Source organism: Otolemur garnettii, unplaced genomic scaffold (genome assembly GCF_000181295.1).
Source record: "Otolemur garnettii isolate 467f Iridium unplaced genomic scaffold, OtoGar3 scaffold00006, whole genome shotgun sequence".
NCBI lineage: Eukaryota > Metazoa > Chordata > Mammalia > Primates > Galagidae > Otolemur > Otolemur garnettii.
Window position 1 is genome coordinate 1,531,234 of NW_003852401.1, and position 12,186 is coordinate 1,543,419.

Consider the following 12,186-nt stretch of genomic DNA (forward strand, 5'->3'; position numbering starts at 1 on the left):
TTCACTTTCAGAAACACAGTGGACAGTGCCCTTTCTGATTGACCTCTGCAAGTTTCAGCTTGCTCACCTTAGTGGGACTGCTGGGAGGGTTTTATCTGTTTCCGTCCATGTGGATTGTAGTTTTCTTGATTTTTGTGTATCTCAAAACTTTAGTAATGACCCACATATACTGCCCTTTTCTTAGCATGTAGTAGAAAAGCACTACATGCTTAGTACTGACAAGTCAGGGGGGATAACTGACGGCATTTTTCTTCAAAGCATAATGAAGACATCTGGCAAGACATTTATTCACTTAGAATATGATCTCGGTGCAACGTGTGCCTACAGTATACATGGTAAACTCACAACTGCTCAGAACTAAAACTTTTTACAATGTGCAATACAGGTAGGGGTGTTAATTCAATATAAATGTCACATGTCTCCCAAATATCACCCAGGCTATTTTTATTATTAAAATATGCAAGTCAATATTACCACCAGACAAACTAAAAGTCAATCCCATTATCTAATCCATTAAACTTATGGTTATACTTCTGTGAAGACAAACTTCTAAAGAATGAGATTTATGTCTGGTTTTAGAGATTAGCATTCTGGATTGACTTGTAGACTTAGAAACACAAGACAAAGTTGTCACATGACTGAAATTGGACTGGCTTCTTCAGGTGGAGGAGAATGGAGAGAATGAGGAAATTTCCTGTTGCTTGGATTTTTCAGTTTCTGAAATATTAACCTGTGTCCTGCTGGAATTCAGACATTTCCCTCACCTGTGCTACCGTCAGGGTCTTTGTTAGGTTTATTCACAACATTTTACTTCTACACAGCAAAACATAACAAGGTAAATATCCAAAAATACGTAGGACAGTTATGAGTTATGCATTACAGTCATTGTATTCATACCTTTCCTATGAAGTCCACATTTTAGAAAAATATATTATTGCATATGAAACCACAAACAGGCATTCTGATTTCAGCACATTCTTACTCAAAACAGTATATACAGTCCTCCTAGAGTCAGAGCATACTATAGATCCACACACGGGACAGGGGGGTTGGAGGTCCCAGATATACAGCAATATATACACAATTCCTCATCACATCTCTCGGCAGAGGCTTGTTTTCTCAGTAGGTATCACGCACGGGTCTCTCATGCTGGTGAAGGGGGACAGGGGCATGTAGATGAGGCTTTTCTGTCCTAGGCCGCTTCTTCAGCTGAGCAGTCAATTCCTGCATAGGTGAACTTCTCATAAAGCGTGGTATTCACATAGGTCTGGAAGAGTGAGAATGGTTCAGAGATACAGGCTACCTTGGTTCCCCCTCTGCCAGGGGCAGTCACAGCATTGCCCTAGTTTCCCTAGTTTATTTCACTTCAAATGTTAAGCACCGGGGACACTTTTCTGTCCCCAATCCCTCTGTTGTATTGATGACTTTCCTTCTGAAACACATCTCTTACCTTTGGCAAGTAATGTTCCCTTTCCTCGGCCTCTGGGCCTCTCTTTCTCGTGATCGCTCACTGCGCCTCAGATGCTCAGGTTCCCTGCGACCCCTTCCTCTGTCCTCATCTCAGCTTCGTATGTCCCTGTGTGATCTCCCCCACATCACCGGTCAAATGACCACTGAGGTTTCAGTGACATTCCAAATCTATTTCTTAAACCTAGATCTCCTTGCCTTTTGAACTCCAGATCAGGATAGCCAACGAAATTTTTATAGAATCCTTAATTTTCTGCTGTTTTATCAACTGCCCTCGGCATCTCGGGAATTCTAATTAAAGAGCTCCCGCTCTGAACTCTTTCAACCCATGTGTGCTCATACTCACCTTTCGTTCTTCCAACATTCTGTTTAAGGACACCAGTATCTGGGCAAATGACGGCCTCTCATAAGGCTTCTCGCGCCAGCATTGTCTCATTAGATCATACCTTCAAAAACGAGAGTTAAAGGGTCAACTCTATGACTGTGCTTCATCCTGAGCATGGCCCAGGGGAGGAAAAAAGAAAAGAGAATGGGGCTCAACCAGCAGAAGACAAAAGCCTGGCACCTAGGACCTTCAGCCGCCTACTACCCTAGCCAAGGCTTGTTTCTTCTCCCCATGGACAGAAAGCCTGCCCTGGGTCAGTTGCTGCTGGACCTTGGGCTCCACTATTCTGCCTATCCAGAAAGAACTGGATTATGTGTCTAGGGCAGGATTTCCCTTGGAATACTGCATCTCTCAAAATGTTAAAAGAAAAGGCTCTCTGCTCAAATAAACATGTAGGATGCCACCTATTGCATGCCACTTGGACTCTAAGAAGTTCAGTCATTAAAAACAAAACAATCCTGTTCAACCAGTTCCTGAAAACTGTGTGTCACCCAAAAGTCATGTGTTGAAACCCAACCTCCAATGTGGTGGTATTTGAAGGGGGTCCTTTGGGAAGTGATTTGGACTCTTGTCCTCATGAGTGGGATTCATGCCTTTACAGAAGAGTCCACAGAGAGTTCTTCTGCCCCTTCTGTGCAGACACAGCAAAATATGGCCACCAGGGAACGGTTCAGAGGCACCAGCCACTGAATCTGTCAACGCCTTAATCTTGGACTTCGCAGCCTTCAGAACTGTGAGAAATACCATTTCTGCTGTTTATAAGCTACCCAGTTTATGGTATTTTGTTAAAGTATCCTGAAATGACTAAGACACCAGGGTTTAACACAAAGCTTGCAAACTCAATTAACTGCAGAACTCCTTTCCCTTTGTGATATTTATATCTTGCAAGACACTGATGAACATAATTTGGGAAACTCTGGTCTCAGGCAGTGCTTTCTCAAATGTGGTCAGAACTACTTGTGTTATTAAAATGGACATTTCTGGGACCTTCCCTAGACCTAGGGAATAAATGGCTGGGATTCCACATACTGAACAAATCCCTCAGGGGAACCTTATCTATACATAAGGCAGGTACAGAGGCTGTCAACCATCCACCTGGGGTGTCATAGATTCTAGAGTGGCTTATACTTTAACAGAAATTTCTTAAGAGACTGGAAAATTGCTCACCCCTTTTGGAATGAATCTCAAAAGGTAGCATTTTAGGGACTTTATCTGAGATGGTTCAAGTATGTCTCGTTTGTCCAGATAATCCATGTTTATGCTTCTTGTTCCAGTGACATTATTCTTGAACTCCTGGCCTCAGGCAATCCTCCAGCCTCAGTCTCCCTAAATGCTAGGATTATAGGTGTGAACCACCATGTCTGGCCTGGTTACTTTAGTAATAGTACCTTCTTTCACTCTTAGAAGTGACCCCATTTGGACAATAAATTATTTTTTCAACTTAGAGCCATGCACTCTCCAAATAATGTGAGTTAGGCAGCTGCCACTTCTGCTAATTCTAGGAATGGTGGTATCACTACAGTAAATCATTATTCTCCTTGGAATAATTTACTCTGGAAATATAATCTTAGCAGAAGCAAGATTCCATAGAGAAAAATCTATTTTCCTTAGTGAACAGCTATGAAATCTCTAGCCCCAAAGTTAGTCTCAAAGTTTCATACATTTATTTATGAGCAATTTCATGAATTTATTTCAGATTTTTTCTGCTTTCCTTGCCCTTTCTCATTTCAATGTTCCCAAGAGTCATTACTTCAAATTCCTTCTAGATTTATTATTTTTATTTCAAAATCTTAAGGGGTTATAAATGTTTTTTAAATAGCTACCTTTTATGATGCTTAACTCAGGGCCTTCAGTGTGCCCACCACCCAAGTAGTGTTCATTGTACCAGATAAGTAGGGTTTTATCCCCCACTTCTATTTTCAATGAAGTTTACATCTCTCTGTGTCCATTTGTGCCCGTCAATTAGTCACCAATTGTTAGGAATACATGTGGTATTTATTTTTCCATTTCTGAGATATTTCACTTTGGATAATGGTCTCCAATTCCACAAAAAATCATTACTTCATTTCCTTTTATGACTTTACACCACTTTTTGTAAAGTCACTTATGAGTTGACAGACACTTAGGTTGATTCCAAGTCTTTGTAGTTGTGAACTAAGCAGCAACAAAATTCATTTGCTGGTATCTTCTTGATACAATGAATTATTCTTTGGGGGGGGGAGTATATACCCAGTAGTGAGATTGCTGGGTTGGATGGTTTAAGTCTACATTTATTTCTTGGAGGAATCTCCATATTGTTTTCCATACAGGTCATGCTAATTTGCAGTCCCACTCATAGCATATACACATTCCTTTCTCTTGTATCTATGCCAGCATCTGTTTTTTGACTTTTTAATAATGGCCATTCTGAATGGGGTAAGATTATATCTCATTGTGGTTTTAACTTGCATTTCCCTGAGAAGTGATGGTGAGTATTTCCTCATTTTTTGGAGGCCATTTGTCTATCTTCCTTTGAAAAACTTCTCTTCGTGTATTTTTTTTTTTTTTTTAGAGAGTCTCACTTTATTGCCCTTGGTAGAGTCCTGTGGTGTCACAGCTCACAACAACCTCCAACTCCGGGGCTTAGGCCATTCTCTTGCCTCAGCCTCCCGAGTAGCTGGGACTACAGGCGCCCTCCAGAATGCCCGGCTATTTTTTTGTTGCAGTTTGAATGGGGCCGGGTTCAAACCCACCACTCTCGGTATCTGGGGCCGGCGCCCTATGCATTGAGCCACAGGTGCCGCCCCTCTTCTTGTATTTTGGCCAGTTTTTAATGAGGTTGATTTTCCTTGTTGATTTGTTTGATTTCTTTGTAGATTCTGGATATTAGCCCTTTATCAGAGTACAATTTGTGAATATTTTCTCCCATTCTGGAGGCTATATATTTACTCTGATTAAAAGGCTTGTGCACAGCAAAGGAAATATTCAAGTCACATTTATTTTGTTATTGCTATATTTGCCTTCGTCATGTTAGTGATACATTCTCTGCCTAGACCAATGCTCAAAAGAGTTTTTCCTACATTTTCTTCTAGAATGTTTATGGTTTAATGCCTTACAGTTAAGTCTTTGTCCATCTGGAGTTAGTTTTTGTATATGACAGGATAGAGGGATCTTGTTTCATTCATTCTTCTGCATGCAGCTATTCCGTTTTCCTGGCACTATTCACAGAACAGGGATCCCTTTCCCCAGTGCATGTTGTTGTCCGCTTTGTCAAAGATCAGTTGGTTGTAGCTAAATGGTTTTATATCTGAGTTCTCTGTTCTTTTCCATTGGTCCGTGTCTCTACTTTTATATAGTGCTATGCTGTTTGGGTCACGATAGCCTGCTTCTTAAAGTCTGGAACATGAGGCCTCCAGATTTGTTCTTTTTCCTTAGGATTGCTTTGGCTATTTGGGCTCTGTTTTTGGTCCCAAATTAAACATACAATTATTTCTTCTGTGAAACACGGCCTTGGTATTTTGATGAGGATAATGCGGAATCTCTAAATCACTTTGGAGAGGACGGACATTCTAACAGTGTTGATTCTCCCTATCCGGGAGCCTGGGAAGTTGTTCTGCTTGTTCGTGTCCCTTCTCTCCTCAGTGTTTCATTGCTCTCTTTAGAGTTCTTTCCCCTCCTTGGTTAAGTATGTTCCTAAGTATTTTATTTTCTTTGTAGCTGTTGTGTGCGATATTGAGTGCTTGATTCGAGGGTTCAGCTTGGCTGTTATTAGTATATAGAAATGCTACTGATTTGTGTACACTGATTTTGTAACCTGAGACACTGCTAAATTTATTTATCAATTCCGGGAGTCTTTTAGAGCAGTTTTTGAGATTTTCTAGATACAAGATTATGTCATCAGAGACAGTAATTTGGCCTCCTCTTTCCTGATTTGGTTACCCTTTATTTCTTCATTTAGCCCAATTGCTCTGGCTAGGACTTCTAGTACTATGTTGAATAAAAGAGGTGACAGGGGACACTTGTCTTGTTCCAGTTCTTTGGGGGAATTCTTTCACCTTCTCCCCTTTCAGTATGATGCTGGCTGTGGGTCTGTCATTTTTCTCATGAATACTCTTCTCCCAGCTCAGAGCTGAGAGGTTTGCAGGGCACCTGTTCTCCTATTCTAGAAGACTGACCTGGCAGGGCAGGGGTGGGCACACTGAGAGCCTCTGGTGCAGCTGTTCTGTTTTGTCCCATTGCCCTGTGATTGTTACAGTTTAGGCCAGTGCTGGATGATCCTCATGCAGAGTGACTGACTATCCCCCAGACCATTGCTGAAAGCTCGAGTGGGGCACTGGGTGAAACCCTCTCCTGGGAGGCTGGTATTTCAGGGAATTGCTCTGCCTGAGCTCTCCCCATGGTGGGGGAACAGTGGAAGCTGAGTGAAGATATCTAAGCCATAGTGGTGAGTGTTTGGCTAGGCTGTGGGCATTTTCTTGAACCAGATTCAGGTGCAGTGGTGGCATGAGGCTAGACGGTCCCTTGGCAGAGCATTGGACTATAGGGCAGTTCCACAGGCTCAGAGGGCAATGCTGGTGCATTCTGGGCATGGTTACAGTCCTGGCATCTGTTGTGAAGCCTCAGTGGCAGAGGCTGGGGACCTGATAGCAGCACTGGAGCCCCAGAGCCAGACCTGTGGCCTGAACATAGGGCAGGAGCCATGCGGTGGGGCCCGAGGATTGAACAGTAACACAGGAACCATGGAGGTAGAGCTTCACGAGGTGGGCAGTAGCAGAATATGGGGCTGTGGGTCAGGGTTTTCCCCAAACTCAGGCCCACATAGGCACTGAAAAGCTGTCCAAGTGGTGTCTGAGTTGCCTATCCCACTCAAATCCCCCACTGGGGAGTGGCGTGCTCAGTCCCAGTCACAGGGCACAGCCTGGAAGACCATGTGCTCTGCCTGCTGCTTCCCCAACCCAGCAGGGGTGATGGAAGGCAGCTGTTGAAGAGCCAAGCTGCATAAGGACCCTGAGCCCTGTATCTGCAAGCTCAGAAGGGTGTCAGTTGCAAAAACCTGGGATCAGTAGGCAGCAGACCCCTGCTGCACACTCTTCAGTACAGCAGTGCTGCATAGGCTGTAAGCAGCTCCCTGATTCTACCAGAGGCCTGGGGTGGCATTAGGGACCCCTCACAGGTCAGACCCCAGTGTCCATAGGATGAGCACGGAGCCTCCCCCTGTTCCCTTCTGCTTTTGCCTAATGAATTGCCGCATCACCTTCTTATTCCCTTAGAACGTCCCCCCTCCCTTCTCTGGTGTTTTCTGGTGCTCTTTCCAAGGGGAGCCATCTGTGGTAGGCAACCACCTGCAACTTCCGATGCTCTCCTTGAGAGCAGCCTGCCCAGGCTGCTTCCAGTCTGCCATCTTGCCCCTTCCAGATTCTAGTCCTTGCCTGTTACATAATGGTCCAGTAGTAGAACTCCTCCCCCCAATTTCTTCAACAATTTGGTATCTGTGTGTGTTTATGTATATAATGGTGACTTCTTAGAGTCAGCCTGTCCAAGAAATGCACAGCGGAAGGATAAGACCAAGTGGCCCCAGGGTGAGGCCTGACTTACACCTCGTCATCACAGTTCAGGGGCTTCTCCAGTCTGTAACCCTGGGGCAGCTTCTCGTAGAGCTCTGCACAGGTCATCCCGCAGTAGGGGGTGCCTCCTGGAAGATGGAGAACGGTGCACTGTCAGTCCTCTCTGCCACTAAAGCCAGTGCTCCTGCCCAGGGGCTCTAAAAATCAGGAGGCTGGGAGGAATCAGGGCACATGGAGGAAGCAGGACACCCAGCATGTCCTGCCTTGCCTAGAGTCCCGCCTGGCAGATAAACATAGACACTCACCTAAGCTGACAATCTCCCACAGTAACACACCATAGGACCACCTGCAGGAGGGACAAATGTTAAACCACTAATCAGCAAATAGGTTGACCCCTTAATTTTTTTGCCCAAAAAGCCAGAATGACCATCTCTTTCTAAGAAAAGGAAATGTTAAATGTCCACTTCTTAGAATAAAGCCTTGTACACAGTGTAATTTCCTCTCCATTTGGTGTAGCCCAGTGGAAGGGTTACACCAAAGAATCAGTGTTCACTTTGCCAGAGCCCCCAAATCACTGTAAGTAGAAATAGCAAGGTGGGACCATAGAAAATTGATGAAATTGTAAGCCAAACAGATTTCAATTAAATCATGTCTCTACCACCTAACACTTGTGTGACCCTGGAAAAGTCACTGAACCTTTTAGAACCTCTTAGTGTAATTCTTGCCAATTCCTGCCTCAAAGTTATGCGAAGTGACATCTAAAAGGCACCCTGTGGTGAGGACACCGGCAGTTCTCTAGGCATAAGCAGAACCCCTTGGACAAGTCACTCCTACTCTCTGGGCCTCAGTTTTTCCTCCTGAAAATGGGGTACAAGGCAAGATGGCCTCTCAGGCCCTTCCTTCCACCCTTCCCTGTAACTATCACTGCAGGTTGCATGCAGAAATGGCCCCCACTGCCTGGACCGAGTTTTGTCCCCACACCTCTGGCCCCCAGAAGCTGCCTCTGAGCTAGGTAAGGAGTGGAGCCACAGAAAGGCCAGTTGCCCCTCCTTGCTCTCAAGGTCCAAAATTCTCAATTTGAAGCCTCTCTACGACATGGAGAAACTCAAAACCCGCCACCAGCAACTTTACCCATTGGAAACTGTCAATTCTGTGGCTTCATTCATCCTATGGATTTATTTCCTGGGCTTATGGGTTAGCTTTGTCCCACAGAGGTACAGGCTACTTTTGATTATGTTAAACAAAACCTTTATCAAATGTATAATTTTTCTGGGGGAGAAAACTCTCTTAGCAATAAGCTCACTCACACATCACTGTTGGTTGTGTACACGCTGTAATTGAGGGACTCGATCGCCATCCAGCGCACTGGCAGCCTTCCCTGGAGAGATCAAAGTGAGAAGCCACTTAGGTAGGGCAGGGGCTCTTCCCAGGTTCTCAGTGTGCCAGAAGCTGTGGCTCCACCAGGGCCCCTGACTCCATTTGGAATTCCACAGACATAAGGTGGGCTAGGGAATTGTTGCTTTGTGTATGCAACCAGCTAAACCATTAACATGATTTGTCTTTATTAAGGTCATTTATATTTCCTAATTGTACTGTAAGACCAAAACTATGTCTTTTGTTTATGCCATTTCCCCATATTGTCTATGCTACTTCCCCCGGACAACCCTGTACAGATAGTATAAAATAAAACTGATTTTGTGCTTTCGTGCTGGCTGCAGCCATCAGCTCAGTCAGACCTCCCGATCCCATCCTCTGTTTCTGTTTCTTATGCTGTATTTTTCTCAGACCCCACCAATTCTACTCTGTTCGCTCCCCTTTCCCACGCTGGTTCACAACAAATGGTAATTCTGTAGTTTCCTTCTCACACTTACATCTTCAATATTCTCCTCCACTTCCACACTCTCTCCGTCTCTCCATCCCACCTCCCACTTGTCATTCCAGCTCTCTCCTCCCTTCCCAACAAAGGAATGGAAAGCATTATCTGTTTCGTTTTTGTTCTCATCCACTCCCAGCCTGCTGGCTTCTCACCTCCTGATTACTAAGTTCAATGTCTACTTTTTCATTTTTTTCTCATTTGGCTTCTTTTGGAAGTCTGTCTACTTCATCTGTCTCCACTACATCACCTAGGTTCAGGGCGCTGCCTGATGGTAACACCCCCTTTCCTGATCTCGCTCCTAATGCTCTCTTCTCACCAGAGTCAGGACAAAAATCAGTCAAAATGGCAAATCTGACTATATCATTGCTTTCTTTAAAATTCTTTAATGTCCCTATTATCCCAACATCTCAAATCTTTAACTAAGTCCTAAAATTCTTAGCTGGAATCCAAGACTTTATCCCTGCTTCTTCCCCCAACTTCGAATTTTAACTATCTCCTCTCTACATTACATAACTGACTTAAAGATCCTCCAAAGGTTTCACGCTTTCCCTTTTCTGTGGGCTTTTATATCTAGTCATTCTCACACCTCCAGTATCCAACATTTACTGTGACTTCCTCCAGGAAGCCCCCCACGACTGCCTTCTCTGCTGCCACCATCCCTGTGCTTTCCTTTCCCTTAGCACTTAGCAGTTGTTACAATTGTTATGTGTCTGTCTGGGAGCTCTTTGAAGGTGTAGGCTATGTCTGACTTTCCTTAACCCAAAACCTGGCACAAACATGAAACATGATGATAAGGGAATGGATATATTAATTGATGGCAAATTAGTACATTAGTTTTCAGCAACACGTCCCGTATTAGAATCATCTTTAAGGGGACCCAAAACAAATCTAATGAAGGAGCCCACGCTATACTAATAGAATCTAGGCAGGACTCGGTGTCTGCATCTTGTAAAGCTCCCCAGATGACCCAGGTACTGTGACTTGGAGACCTGACTTAAAAATTGGTGGCCAAAGAAAGCAGCCACTCTGCCCTCTAGTGGTGCCTTGCTGCATTGCCCCCTTCTCACCCAAAGCTTGCTTCTCTCCAAACGTGGCTTACTTTCCTCACCCTTCCCTCAGCCCCATGCTAATGAACACTTTACCCTATTTACTCTATTGTGAAATAAGAGTTGACCCCTGATCAGCGCTCTGCCCCATAAGTATTCCTCCTAAACTTCCCATTACTACAGAAACTCCTGTCCTTGATGAAAAGCTAGGCAAACCATCATCGGTACACACATAAAATGGGCAGGTCCTGGGGCTGACCTATGTTAACCCCTCCCCACCTCGTGTGGGGTACCACATCCCCCAAATGCTGGGGTGAAGCAGGGAAATGATTCTGTCAAGGCAATATGAGGATGTGGGTGGCCAGGTGGGATGTGGGGAGCTGAGAGCTGGAGGGGCTGCTGAGTGATGGATTCTGCTTTTCTAAGACACAGCCCTGCCCTGCCCAGAGAAGCATCTGCCTAGCTTGGGGAAAGAGGCAGGCCCCGGAGGTCAGCCCTCCAGGAGGCACCCAGGGCATCTGAAAGCTGACCTTGGTAAACAGCCTGGGGGTGTGGGGCTGAGAACCACATCAAACCCTCACCACAAAGGAGTGGTTATGTCCACTGTGATGGGAACTATGTCAAACGCGTGTCCTGTGGGGGCAATGAGCCAAAAACGAAAAAACAAAGTTCCAAGGTGGTGAATTATGAGTGATTTCCTTTTCAAGATGTTCTTGAGTTTGGTTTCCGTTTTATCTTGTCAGTAAGTAATATAAAGTCTGACGAAAGGAAGCCTGGATTTGAGGATAAATGCAGGAACCTGAGCCTTGCTAAGAGGCAATTTGGAGCACCCACAAGAACAATAAGACCTTCTGTGATACACGTGAAGCAGTGCCAAAATAGCCGAGCTCAAGACATGGTCCTTGGCCCCAACACAGGGAGACCCATCTCCTCAGAGCGGCCCTGCCTGACACAGGCAAAGACTGTAGCGTTTGTCACCCACGGCTCCACGTTCCACCCACACGAGGAAAACGGGGTGGTGCCGTAGTCAGCAGTCTTCGCTAGCAATCTGGACCCTCCGATCATTTTAGGTACCAACAGAGCACTTCCTGGTCCAGGCAGCATCTGCTGGGAGCCCAGCTCAGTTGCCCCAGTCACCACACAGCAATGGTGTTCTACGAGAAGCGACTTGGGGAGAGTGAGGAACGCTTTGGAAAGGGGGCTATCAGTGTCCGCGGGTCTGAACTTACCATTGTCTTTTTCACATATACTTCTTGACCTCGGGACAATCCAAAATCTGCTATTTTAGCTACGTAGTTTTCACCAACTAAAATGTTTCTGGCAGCCAGGTCTCTGTGGATAAACTGAAATTTAAAAATAAAATGTATTTTTAGCATAGTACTTGCCTTTTCACTTTGTTTTGTTAACATAAACCTAGGGGCAAAAACTTTAAGAGAATAGAGAAGAAACAACTGTAGGAAGGGGGTTTTTAAAAGTCACAAAGTTCCCCAAAAGTTTCTCTCTAAAATTTTTAGTTGGTAGAATCTGCCAAAAGTCCCCACCACATCTTAGGAGAAGCATTTCAGGAAAAAAACCAATCCCCATAGGTCATTAAGTCTTTGGTGGCAATGTGAGGCCTCTGCCACTGTGTGTTATTTGGAAGCAAACCAAGCTAAGACAGCTTTAGGCATTTCACCAAATAGGTCTTATGAAATTTGCTAGCTACATGTATTGTCAGTGTCGGGCATTAATTTTTATATAGGTAGAATATTAATGATTATAATGGAATAGATTGTGAGTAGGAATTGAAGACTGGAGCTAGACAGATGAACCATGCATCTAGGGAAGCCCTGACTTCTGAGACAACTCCAGAGGAGAGGTGTCCAGAGA

The 12,186-nt window shown here is 44.7% G+C and overlaps 1 protein-coding gene across 1 annotated transcript in view; it reads right to left on the minus strand.

The window, feature by feature from the left end:
• Window positions 1-246: 246 nt before the first annotated feature.
• The window catches only part of TEK (TEK receptor tyrosine kinase), a 100,806-nt gene continuing 88,866 nt past the window's right edge, over window positions 247-12,186 (minus strand). The window contains 6 exon segments of the mRNA XM_012814054.2: window positions 247-1,267; window positions 1,814-1,913; window positions 7,427-7,523; window positions 7,701-7,741; window positions 8,703-8,773; window positions 11,547-11,737. Coding sequence (XP_012669508.1) covers window positions 1,193-1,267; window positions 1,814-1,913; window positions 7,427-7,523; window positions 7,701-7,741; window positions 8,703-8,773; window positions 11,547-11,737 — 575 coding nt within the window. The 3' untranslated portion in view covers window positions 247-1,192.